Source organism: Rhamphochromis sp. 'chilingali' (assembly GCF_963969265.1).
Source record: "Rhamphochromis sp. 'chilingali' genome assembly, chromosome: 9".
NCBI classification, from domain to species: Eukaryota; Metazoa; Chordata; class Actinopteri; order Cichliformes; family Cichlidae; genus Rhamphochromis; species Rhamphochromis sp. 'chilingali'.
The window spans coordinates 15,497,500-15,510,335 of NC_137936.1; the positions used below are offsets into that span (position 1 = coordinate 15,497,500).

The 12,836-nt window shown below is 38.3% G+C and overlaps 1 protein-coding gene across 3 annotated transcripts in view; it reads left to right on the forward strand.

Moving 5' to 3' along the window:
* camk1b (calcium/calmodulin-dependent protein kinase Ib) overlaps window positions 1-12,836 on the forward strand; it is a 41,886-nt gene that overhangs the window by 1,170 nt on the left and 27,880 nt on the right. For all 3 annotated transcript variants that reach the window (XM_080892459.1, XM_080892460.1, XM_080892461.1), the window contains exon 2: window positions 4,920-5,033. In XM_080892459.1, the coding sequence (XP_080748585.1) occupies window positions 4,948-5,033 (86 nt within the window). In that variant the 5' untranslated portion in view covers window positions 4,920-4,947. The remainder of the gene's footprint in view (window positions 1-4,919; window positions 5,034-12,836) is intronic.

Here is a 12,836-nt window from a genome sequence, read left to right on the forward strand (position 1 = left end):
TGTTGTTGTATGAAATATGTGAATGGAGTTTGTTAGTTTGTTTTGACAGCAGCTGCTTTCCCCCCCTGTGTCTTTCGTCCTTGTCAGTGTGCGCAACATTCTCAGAAACAAAAAAACTAGATTCCTCAAAAACAAAAACACTAGTTTTCCAAAGAGATAATAAAGATATCAAGATAAATAACCAAACATGTTGGGGGTAGGTTTATGAAATTTGATTCAAAAACATAGCCAGACTCATCTGAAGGTTTTAAAATCACTGAAAGATCATCTCTTTGCACTAGTGTAGTGAGCTTTCAGTGAACTCTGTCTGCTTTAACAGGAATGCATTCCTTGGACATGTCTTTGACTTTTTGTTCATACTTGGCAGCATATTTTCCCCTCAGTTTGCCATAGATGGTGTGGAGAAGTATGGAATAATAGTGATTAAGCTGAGCCAAAATCAGTTTTTATTCTTTAAAAAAACAGAAGAATAATAAACAGAACCAATTTGGAGTTTATCTGCATCGTTATAGAGACACAAGCCAAATAAGTTATTTGCAGAGCTCTGTCTCCTTAAATGTTAATTTAACTTTTTCTACTTCCTCTTTTTTTCAGTCTTTTGCATTCATTTTGTGGTGTGTTCATGTGTGTGTTTGTGTGTCTGTGAGTGTGAGAGACGGTTTAGCAGGGCCGGACAGAGCTTTTTTGCACGTGCCATTTTGTCACATTTAACTGTCGTCGTGTGTGTGTGTGTTTGTGTGTGTGTTTCTTCTGTCCACTGCGCATCACAGGAATGGGAAACCAGTGAGTACAGCAACTCTCTCTAATTCTTCAACAGGGGGTGAATGCTGCATGTCACCTACTTCTCAGGGAATGTGACTATGATATTGTGCTTTTTTCCAACCTCCAGCTTCTTCAGTCCTGTTGCTTATTTACTCAGTTGAGCAGCTTATCGTGTCCCACTGGCCAAAGTCATGCCATCCGTGGACGTTGAAGGGCTTTTTTTTTTTATCCGCTTTATGCTCATACAATACCATGCATGTATCTTTCCTCTACTCTTCCACATATTTAAGCTTTGGCCTTTTCTGCCCTTGCGTGTGTGAAACATGAACCTTAATCTGCTGTTTATAGCATTTGCCTGTTTTTTTTTTTTAATAAAAAAAAAAAACAACAGACACCCTTGCTCATGTCTAACTGGATTAAACTCCAGTGGCTTGAAATGTGTTGTTTTGATATAAAAGTGCTGTGAAGGAGGTTTAGGTGCATGTTGGCATTTGCTGCGTAATGCTACCTTTAGAAAATGCAACCACTGGCAACAAAAGGTTGACGCATATATGGATTAAAAATGACTTTGATGTTCAATGTTACTTCTTCTCAGTGCATGAATTAACATGAATTTCCATATGAGCAAGGTGAGATGCTACAAACAAGCAGCATGTGAGAGGTGTTTTCACTCTTCCTCTGGCTTCATGTTCTCAAAAGTCTTTTGCTCTTATGCAGTTAGGGGGATTAAAAAAATACAAAGCCTTTCAGAACTGTGAAGAATTTTATTTTCAGTTGTTTAATTCATTGTTTAGTCTCTTAATGGAAGTCATGTTTTACTGTAGCTTTTTATTATGCAACCCAACCATTTTGTATACAGAAAACGAACATCTTTACAATCAAGGGGTCATGACTGTGTAGTTGCATAGTTCTCATAAAATATATCTTTTATATATATTTAAATAAATAAATATTTCTTATATAATATTATACTGTTAAATGCCAGACTTTCAAAAAGCACGTGTACAAATGATCCATGTGAACCAAAAGCTCAGACTTCAGATTGCTCTTGGGTCTGTATGTTGTAAATAAAAGAGAGTTATCATCTCAACAGCTCAGACCTTCTGTTTGCAACAGGTAGTCAATCAGAAGAGTTTTGGCTTAAAGGTAGTGGAGCAATAACTTTGTGCTTTGGAATGTGGACAAACTGAGGGGCTGCACCAAATCCTACAATGCGATAGACAAGGATTATTTTGAACAGTGAATCATGCAAAGCTTCTGTGGTTGGGGCCAAGAAACAACTATGATGGTAGAAATGATTGCAACATATCAACTTTAAGTAGTTGTTTTGGCAGTGCAGGTTCAAGGTCCTGACTTGAAGTTACTCCAGGTTATTTTGTAAGGAAAACATTAAAGTAAAAATTGCTAAATGAATCCACAGTTTCCATAGAAAGAGACAGGTGGTGAGCATACACATGGGAATTCAGTTAGTCTGCTCTTTTATTATTTGTTGATTCTTCACAGTAGTTACAGGACTACAGGCTGTGCAACATCAGATGTATCAGTAAAGTATTTACACATGGTTAACTATACTTCCTTATACAACTATCCTCACTTTGCATGCTGGTTTTCATGTTTAATTTAGAGACACTTCCTTTTTACTTCATCTTCTCTAAATAGCGCACCAAATGATGTGGTGTAGAATGACTCATATGTATTTAAATGTTAACGGTAAGCTTTGTTCCGACAGGCTCATTTGGTTGGTTTGTTCCTTAGATTATATCGGAAGTTGAACATGAACACATACAAAAATTAGCACTGAGAATTACCCTGTAGATTAAAATGAAACAGTTCTTCCTGTGCATATATGTGCACTTTATGTCTGAGCAGGCTATTTTGATATATTCAAGCTAAAGGTAACACACCGCAGCCAGCCGTCAAAGTAACCAGAATGATTTCCAGCTTAGCTGCCACCTGCCATTAGACACTAAAGCAATTTAGACGCTCAGATACCATAGCAGCGCCTTTGGGTTTCCATGGCGACATGTATGAAGCCAACTTCTGGCATTAGTGAAGGTAACACGACTGTCGCTGCGCCTGTCTGTGTGCGTCTGTATGTGTGTGATCATGTGAAAACCCCTGGACACACGTGGGAAAAAAAATAATCTTTGAATTCATGCTACTGTGCGTGTACACCAATCAGTGCCTGCAGCTAGAAGAGGCCATGACCATTTGTTCTGAGATAACTGCAGTGCTAAGCCTCGCCTTGTTTATATGGCTACAGTGCCTCTCGGCATTAAAATGAGCTGATTCTGAACTAATTGGAAGATGATTAACTGCGCTGTTATATCGCCTTTAGCAGAACAACACTGGCCCAGTCCAGAACAATATGTTATATCATCCCATATAGACAGACTGTGAAGTTGCCAGGCAGGCAGCAGGAACAGAGGAGGAGTGAGGCATGCTGATATGAACAGGGCTATTTTAGTCTTCGAGATCTTGAGGCACTTTCTAGGTTTAGATTATGATAGCTGTGACAGCAGGGTCCTCTGTGATCCCTCCCACTCTTCAAAGTGTGGTGAGGACAAACATCTGAAAGTTAACTTCTGGTGTGAAAAATGAAGTGAGAAGAAAACAGGAAGAAACAAACATTGTTTCAATGAGAGCTGCATTTATAACTTTTTAATGGTAGAAGGGTATTTATGGAGGGCTTAATACCTTGGCCGGGTATATGAGTGTGAATCTAATTTTGTTTGACTTTATTTGAGTTCACCTAACTTGCCTGATGCTCAACTTTAAATAGATAAACACACGTTTCATAAGCATAAACATCTGAGTTTCAGTTCTTCATAACAATGTGCTTCTTCAGAGGGGCTCATCTTAAAGTTGGACTTGTCAACACAGCTTTGCAGCTCTGTGAAAAAAACATTGCGTGAGGATGACAAATTTATATGTTATCTGGATCCATAATACAACCAGAGTTGTATGCAGCTCTGATACAACTGCAGTGGTAAGAAGTTAAGCACTTGAAGTTATGTACTTAGGACATACAGCAGCAACTGAACTGCTTCAGGTCACTGTTTGGTTTACTTACTAACCTGGCAGATACAAGACTTGGCTTTTGGCCCTGTCTGCAATGAATTCCTCTTTTGCTGATTATAAATTGTATTGCACATGACTGCACTGATGTAACTTCACAACATCTCTATATAGTTGGAAGTGAACTTTATTGTTTGCCATTTTGAAGCTTTATAGCACTGCATATGCTACATGTTACAACCACTTAAAAGGAATCACCAGCACACAAGCAACCGTGACCAGATATTTACCAGTGTTTTTGTGTAAATGACCAATTCTCTCCTGGCCCTGTGCTTAGAGTCCTATGCCATACAATGTTGACTGTGTGAAAACGCAACAGAAACATGCAGCTGTTGCTGTAACAAAGTGTTGCAATGGTTTGCCTGTAGTTGCAACTCAGTGTGGTTAGTTTTTGAAAGGCGCTGTAGAAAGGTCTGTGATCTCATTTGTATGAGACACAAACACACCATACAGTGGAGGACATCGAGGTGATGGTATACCTGCTGCTTGGTCTATGACTTTTTGTCATACTCAGTGTGAAAGAAGAGGGCCAGAGAAGGTGGCGGGCGTTGTGTGTAGCCATTTCCCTCGTTGCCAGGATAAAAAAATGGCGGGTATGATTCTTGTGAAGGAGTCGGTCTCATAACTCATCCAGTACCGTCACTCCTTGACCAATCAGTGGCACGGAGTCTGTTGACATCACAACTCGACTTGGCTCGATTGGAAACCTGGTCTAGTAGGTACTAAAAAGTACTTGGTATAAGGTACTATCACCTAATGGAAAAACCTAAAAACCAAGTTGAGATGAGTCATGTGGATTCTAGTGGAAAAGTGGCTTAACAGACACCCACCTGGCTTATACACACCCTAATAAATCAGCTAAACAACTAATATATTCCCAACACAGTGAAATAATGCTCACATAGTAATGTGACCTACATTTGGATATGAAATGTTTAATCTAACTGATAAGGGTAAAAAATAGATTTGCAATAAAAAGCACAAGAGATGTGAGCCCTGAACTATCAGTGAAGTATTTATGGCAGTTAAATGCCGATATTTATGAATATTTTCTCCTTATCCCCCTTTTTCCTCACTAGCATTGTTTCTGAGCGTCCCAACAAGAAGATGCCGCTGGATGAGGACTGTCATGCCTGGAAAAAGAAGACCACGGACATAAAGGAGAAGTATGACTTCAAAGACGTCCTGGGCACGTAAGTGTGTCTTTGCCACAGTGTTGAAATCCTTCGTGCTGTTGGTTTGCGAGATGTCTTTGTCACACTCTAGAAGACATTGCAGAACCATGAAGTGCAAAAATGGTGTGCTCTTTAATGCCTGTCTATTCACTTGTCTCACATGGACAAAATCCAGAAATATATACTTGACACTAGATTTCATTTTTTTTATAAAACCATTATACATGTAATTACCTAGTAAGTGTTGCTGCTTGAAGAATGTATAAACCATAGTTGGTAAAGGGCACTCAGCCGTGAATGTATTGAATAGGCAAATGATGCACCCATACGCGGTGTTATGCAACCATCCGCCTAAAAGGGCTGCCTTTTGCAAGCCAACTTCATGCTGGGCGCTCTTGTGAATGTCAGGTTTTTAGTTTTGTGTTCCACCTTTTGTTTCACCTGCCTTTTTCTCTTTGAAGTATTATATCTACTCAAACATGGACTTATTTTCAGAAAAATCATCTGATCAAAGCCCGTGAATTTAGCTAATGACCTCACAATTACTTGTTGTGTGTGACACTGATTTTTACTTGTATTTGTTTTTTTACCCAGCATCTAGTCTCCCACAGTTTGTCTTCACTTGTCAGGGTCAGTGGCTACATTTATCTGCTGCGTATATAGTCTATATGGTTATCAGCAGCTGAATAAATAAATGGATGTATGACAAACCCTGTAACAGGTGTTATTGTTCTCTCAGACTGATTAAAAAAAAAAGGGTCATCAAATATGATTTGGAGGTTTTCAGTATACCATGGCAATCTGCCCAAGTAAAGTCTATGTATGAGGAACACTGCCGTGTCACCGGTATCCTGTTGATCTACCTCTCTGGCCCAGTGTCAACAATCCTGCCACAAAGCATTACACTGAGATGCTGATCAGCTGCTGCTTGTGTGCAAATGAATACAATGTTAGACCTCTTAAAGAAGTGTATTTCTTAGTCAGTACACAAGATAAACACACAGCCTCGTAAATTTAAACCTGTTTAATGTAGTGTCGACGAAAGGCCAAAATGATACTCCTGAGAAGGATCAGCATTAATACTGAAGTAATCTATTGATCTACTTCGATTATTCTTATTCTTATATTATAAGATTGTTAAGCCAAAGGACCTCTCAACAAATTATCACTATTTTATATTGCTGAACAGCCAAATGAGGAACACTTCATTCTCTATTCCCCTGTAATATACTGTTTAACTGGGAAACATGTTTTACGTAACAGTGATTCTGTGATTCTGTAAATGTGTGGCTCACTGTTTAAGAAAGCATAAAGTCAAACTGCATAGCTGAGTGTCTTTGTTTATTCCAGCACATATGTCATTATATGAGACTAGTGACACATAAAAATATGTAACAGACTTGGATTCTCACTTCTTAGTCTGTCACTGTGTTTTTACGTCTGTGTCGCTGGTGAGTGTGAAACACTAGGAAGGAGGATTGGCTGCTCTGAAAACTATTTAAGCTGTTTTTCATCAAACCACCAGCAGTCTTTGCCTACATTCAGTATTATCAGTACTTGCAGACAAGATTGCTATATCGCTGAAATATTTTTGGATGTAGTGTCCTGCGTTCAGCTGGCTGCAGATTTGTGCTTGTCCCCTTATTAATGATCTGTTTGCTGTGTAATCTCTCAAAGTGTGTGCGTGCGTGTGTGCCTGTGTTATATGACTTAATATGTCTTAGTGTGATTCACTTGTGAATGTGACCTAGTTTGTTTTTTTTTGTTCCCATAGAACATAATGTTAAATTGATTTATACTTTCTTGCTTTTGTTATTTCATGGGACAAAAAATGTGAAAGTGGCTTCTTTCATGAATAAGTCATAGCATGAGATGTTTAAATCCTGCAAAACATAGCATATAAATCACAAACATTAAGTTTAGGATTTATTCACATGGGTGTGATTGTGATTATCACTTTATCTCAAATGGTCATGCTTGATTTTTGAATGGCAACCCCGCTGTTTGTCATTTATAGAAACTTGAATCATTCCTGACGTATCTGAAGCGCAGCTACACTATATGTGCTAGTATGCAGGAATCCCACTGTTGTAGCTGCACACAGTATGCTAGTCAAATCTTGATGTGATTTGGCTTTTATAAAAATATAATTTATTCTGACATCAAGACTGTTTCTGCCTTTCAGAGGTCATGCTGGGATTGAGATCGTCCTCCTGTCCAAATAGTCCCACTGTCTTTCCCACTATGAAATGTTTTCCCAAAATTACTTTAGCAATTTGGATCCCATTTTTCCCCTTTAAGCCTATACTGTTTTGTGCATGCATACTTGTAACACTTAATGCCTAGAATAACTCCTGGTTATAAGCTCGTTAAGCATGGATGCCGAGTGTCATAAGACAGGATGTTTGTCCAAGGTGTCTTGCTTAAAGCGTGTTTTCCATACACCCACATCCTTGTTAGTTTTGGATTAAGTTCTGTGAACTTAGATGAAACCTAATACAAGGTGAAAGCTAGCTGGTTTTGTGAGTTTATAAAACCTCCCCTTGCTCCTTTTGTGTCACGAGTTGACATAAGTAGAAACATATTCAAAACCTAATCATAATATGAAGAATACATATATATATATAACCAGCTGAGCCTGGTTGACAGCCACATACATGAAAATCCTTTCAACCCTCTTATTGTCATCCCTCTAGTTCTCCACCTGCCCCCGGTTTGGGGCTGAGCTTGTTTATGGAGAGATCACCGGCTCAATGCATCACTCAGCTGTTTGCCACATTCATTTGCCTTTGCTGGATTGTTGTCTTGGTAACAACAAGAGACACTTTCCATAATGGACTCAAACAGTCACTATGGAAACAAAGTTTTTGATTCGCTATTAATAATCCACCACCGGGTTCATGTGTGTGCTTTGTGAATCGGATTAAAAATTAAAATTTTTTTAATGGAAACACGTTTTGTGTTTGTTTGGGTTTTTTTTGGAACCTTCCTTGCTCATATTTTGACCATGATCGGGGTGGTCACTGATGTAAAACCATTAGTATTAGTCTTAAACATTAGTCATCAATTTACCTGTCCTGAATTTGCAAAAACATTCAGTAAATGCAAAATAATCAAATGTGTATTTAAATGACTTGTTATTTATATATGTCACATTTATTTCCTTCAGGGGTCTTCAATGACACAGTTATCCCAGCACTTTAGGATGCTTGGTCTGTTGCAGTATCAGTGCAGATACCTTGGCTTTAGGTTTATGCCAATACTGAATACTGATACAGCTCCAGTGTACATTAACAAGCTTTGTTTCTCACTGTGAGGTAAAGACTGGAAATCATTCTTTTATCTTTCAAGCAGCATCAGGTTCAAATTAAACTTTTTTTCAAACTTCACAAAGCAAATGTAACAGGTACATGCAATGGTATAAATGTACTGAACTGCTTTTTATGATCAAAATAATACCAAACAATGGTACACACAAACAAATTGTACTTTTGATGTTGATCAAAGTTTTTGCGCTTGCTGTCCTAAACGCTCTTGCTAGTGTCTCTCTTCTCTTTCTCTGCTTTCCATTTTACCCCTGTGTACCCCTCTGTACACACATGGAGTGTAGCTGGACAGAGAGACAGGTATAGATGAGTGTAATGAAGCTGATGGCTTACTAATGCTACTGCAAGCACTATAAAATCTTCCTAACAAGTGTAAAATCGAATATAGCAACATCCAAAATGTTAACAGAGAAAGAGAGAGCGAAGCTGAAATGGAAAGCACACTCCTTTTATTGTGGCCAACTCACTTGACCATTGTTTGTTGGAAATCACCTAGTCAGTTACAAACTATAAAAAAAAACCCCAGAACTTGTGGCGTAGCATAGGGCTGGGCCATATCATACCGTTCACGGTAATACTGGTATAATGTTGGGCAACGATAAGAAAATGAAATATCGCGATAGAATATGGGTAAAACGCGCATCGTTGAATGAAACGGATGAACCAGAATTGGTTTGTAAAAATGCTGCAACTTCACTGGTGTGGAACTGGTTATGCTGAGGATATGTTGGCCAATGTTGGCCAATTTCCACTGGAAATGCCTTTTGGTTAAACTGTCAGCAAGGAATTTCCATTTGCACTGTTAATTTTTTATATTATATAACTTTAATGCACATAAAAAAACAGCTGCTTGTGAAAAGTGAAAATACATTGATGTTTTTTTTTCCACTAATAAAATTGTGGAGTTGTAAAGTATTTTGTCTAGTGTCAATTATATCGTCAGTTATATCGTTATCGCAAATTTTCAAATGTATATCGTGATAAATATTTTTGGTCATATCGCCCTGCTCTAGCGTAGCATGTGTGAAATACTCAGTGTCACTTCCCTGACCCATGTCTATTGGTGCACTTTTTTCTGATGAGTAACCTATTAAATATAGAAATGAATTAAATAAAGCGCTGTGCAAAACTCTTAAGTCACCTTTCTTAAAAATATATTGTTTAATATTTTGCTTGGAAAATAGGTGCAATAATTTAAGGAAATGTGTATCAACATGCATGGAAATATGGTATATATAAGGTAAAACAGAGTTTATATAATTCTAATGAACTTGAAAATCAGTATTTGGCACGATCACCTCTACTCTTAAATACAGACTGACCTCTCTTAACCAAGCTTTCTGGTAATTTCTTTAAGCACTCTTCAGGAATAGTCCTTCAGGAATAGTCCTTCCATGTATGCTTTTACTACACTGGCAGTGTGTTTGAGAAATGGAAATGGCTGTTGTCAGTCAGATGGTATCCTGATGATACTGCATCTTGTCTCAAAATCTGGTGTTCCTTTTCTGAATTTATAATAATTTCACCAATTTTGACAAGATCTCCAACACCGCTGACTGAAATGCAGCCCCAAACCATGACAGAAGCTCAACTATGTTTTACAGATGGCTGTCTCCTGACCTCCTTTGTACATACTAACAATTAGAACTAAAAAAACAAAACTTTTCACATTTGGATTCATCACTCCATCAGACCCTTTGGTCTAGTTAGTCTAGTTATTGTGCAATTTGGCATACCTCAACATTTTCTTCCCATTTTGCTATCCTTAAAAAAATGGCCTTTTGACAGCCACGTCCTAGCTAAGTTATCCGTTTTATGAAAACAACACTAGTTCATCTTTCGAGTTAGGAGCCTTTTTATATTATATGATTCATAGGTCGGTGTTAAGTGGCTTTGAAAATAGTCAGGTACAAGAATTGGACTGAAAATGAGTGAAAAAGCAGCCAGTCTCCAAAGAGAAACTTCTGCAAGCTATTGCCAAGACCACTTTCAAAATTACAAGAAAGTCTGGCTCCTTGGAAATAAAATAAAGAAATTGGGGGTAGCTCAACCCTATTGCACAGTACTCTAGGTCAGCCCCATAGAGTTTTGTGTTGTTACAAATGCCCCATCCAGCTGTCTGATCAGTATCTGATATAAGTGTTGTATCAGTGCATCAGTCCTATGAACCACATAACAGCTGCTTGCATTTGGTTAATCCCCAGCTGCAGGCACATGTTTCAGTAATCAAAACAGATGGGGATTAATAAAAACAAGCAATGGTACTGCAATCAACTTAAATCCTCCCTTAAGTTAACACCCCCAACCTCTCTCTCTTTCTATTTGTCCTACCCAACTCAAAACTTGGATCTCGGCTGTCAGAAAGCCAACCTCATTTTTGGCTCCACATCTCTATCACCTGCTCTCTATTTCCTGGTTTCAAACTGTGTTCAGTGTTGGATGGGGGATCCCAGTGTATCCTGCTGCCCTTTGATTTTCAGCTGAAATTAAAGCGTTCATTATGCAGGGTTGAGGACACACAGCTGAGCATAATGCCACAGATCCTCTTCAGGGCTTTTGTTAATCACATATAGAGTATTACAGTTACGTTTCTAGTTAAAGATCTGGTAGTATTAAAAGTAGCATTTGTCACAGTTACCTTGAATTCAACAAGGGTAGGTGTGCAAGGCTTGGTGTGTATGTAGTCATGCATACATATTCAGATGTTTTTGACTGAGAAGTTTGAATTTCCTTGTCTCTGCTGGTACTTTCCTAACCTTTTATTTCAAATATTGACTTTCGCTGCTCTCTCTACAATATGTTGGTAAGCATTTGTCATGAGTCATGTTGCCCCGGGTGTACTGCTCATTGTCACAGGCCCTGTATTTGGAAAATAGGAAATATCTTATATATTGTATAATGTATTATTATAGAGCCTTTTCAACTTAATATAGAAAATATGAGTGAATCTGCTGTCAGTAGTTATTTATTTGAAACTGTTTCTATGTTTCAAAGACTAGATGACCTATTATGTCATTTGAATCCCAGTGTCCTCCATTATTTCACTTTTTTCCCCTTCTTTCTGTTGTTAAGATGTTGATCTTTTCACTGTAGTGCCTATAAACATCTCTTTGCAAGAAATGTTCCCACACTTTGCCACAGGCTTTGAGATTTCTTTAGTGATGATAAACTGCACAAATGAACCATGCTGACTTTTTTGACATTTAAATGGCTGCACATGTTCTCATGCCGCGAGCAGTAAGGCGGAATTCTTGGTATTTTTAGCCTAGAATACATTGCAAAACATAGAGGAGATAAAGCAACAAGAGACTGGCTATAGGAGGAAGTTGACAGAAAAAGCAGGGGTGCATGGTGTAATCATCTAAAATCGTTATGGCTGATGGATTGGCCACTGCCTGTCTTCGTCAGTCATGTTCTATGGTGACCCAGTGGCCCTCGTTGTTTGTAGGATCTGCTATTGGCTGCAATTGATTTGGTAAGAGTTGTGTTTTTGTACATGCGGGGGTGATGGAGAGGCACAGAGAGTAAAAGGATTCAACACTTGTTTTTCTTTTCTGCCCCGTTGTGTATGTTTATAGGCACATGCAGTATAATTATAATAATCAATAAAACCTCTCTATTTCTGTTATCTCTTGTTGACCTTCAGCTCCCCCCATTTGACTTGGCAACTCTGAGAATGAAAGAGGATCCATTCATCACTTCTCTTCTCTTTTTACCAAGCAAAGAGCACAGATATTTTTATGTGCTAGACTTCAGAGTGAGCTTATATTGTTCAGTGTCTATTAGATGGATGAGATACTAATCTTTTTAACTTCATCAGTGTGTATTTCTGTGATATGAAACTGTGTTGCTGATGTTTCTCAGTGAAATGCTGGATTCAAGATTTTTGCTGATTTGTTGTACAGAATCAACAGTTAGTGCTGGGACACAATCTGTTAGTGAAAAGAGGAACCTTTTGCTCCACTTGTTACCTCATACTCATGCCTCTGGGCTATTACATGGGTTTTAACACTGATTTGCCTCTCTGTCTAAGGGCTCTCTGCTCCTGAGTGGAAGGGTTCAATAACTCAGCACTAAATGTTCATACGTCTGAGTGTGTTTATTTGGGCACTTTTACGCACAGTTTCATTTGTGAATGACGATGATTTGCATGACCAGAGATGAGGCTTTGACCACGCTGTAGCATTAAATGTTCTTACAGTAAATCATATTATTGTTTAGAGCAGGAAAGTCAAACTCATTTTACACCATGGGCCACATTCAGCCCACTTTGAGCTTAAGTGGGCTGATTCAGCCAAACTCCCCTTTCTGTCAGTGTAAAGATGTTTAACTACGCATTTAATCCCATTTATTATCAGAAAAAGAAGTGCAGCTTCAACAGTACAGCTCAGTTTTTCTACAAGGATAAAAATGCTGCCGTAGTAAATGACAAAAATCTGTCAGAACTCATAAATAAATGTATAAAACTACAGAAAAAAGTTCTGTTAGCTTACTG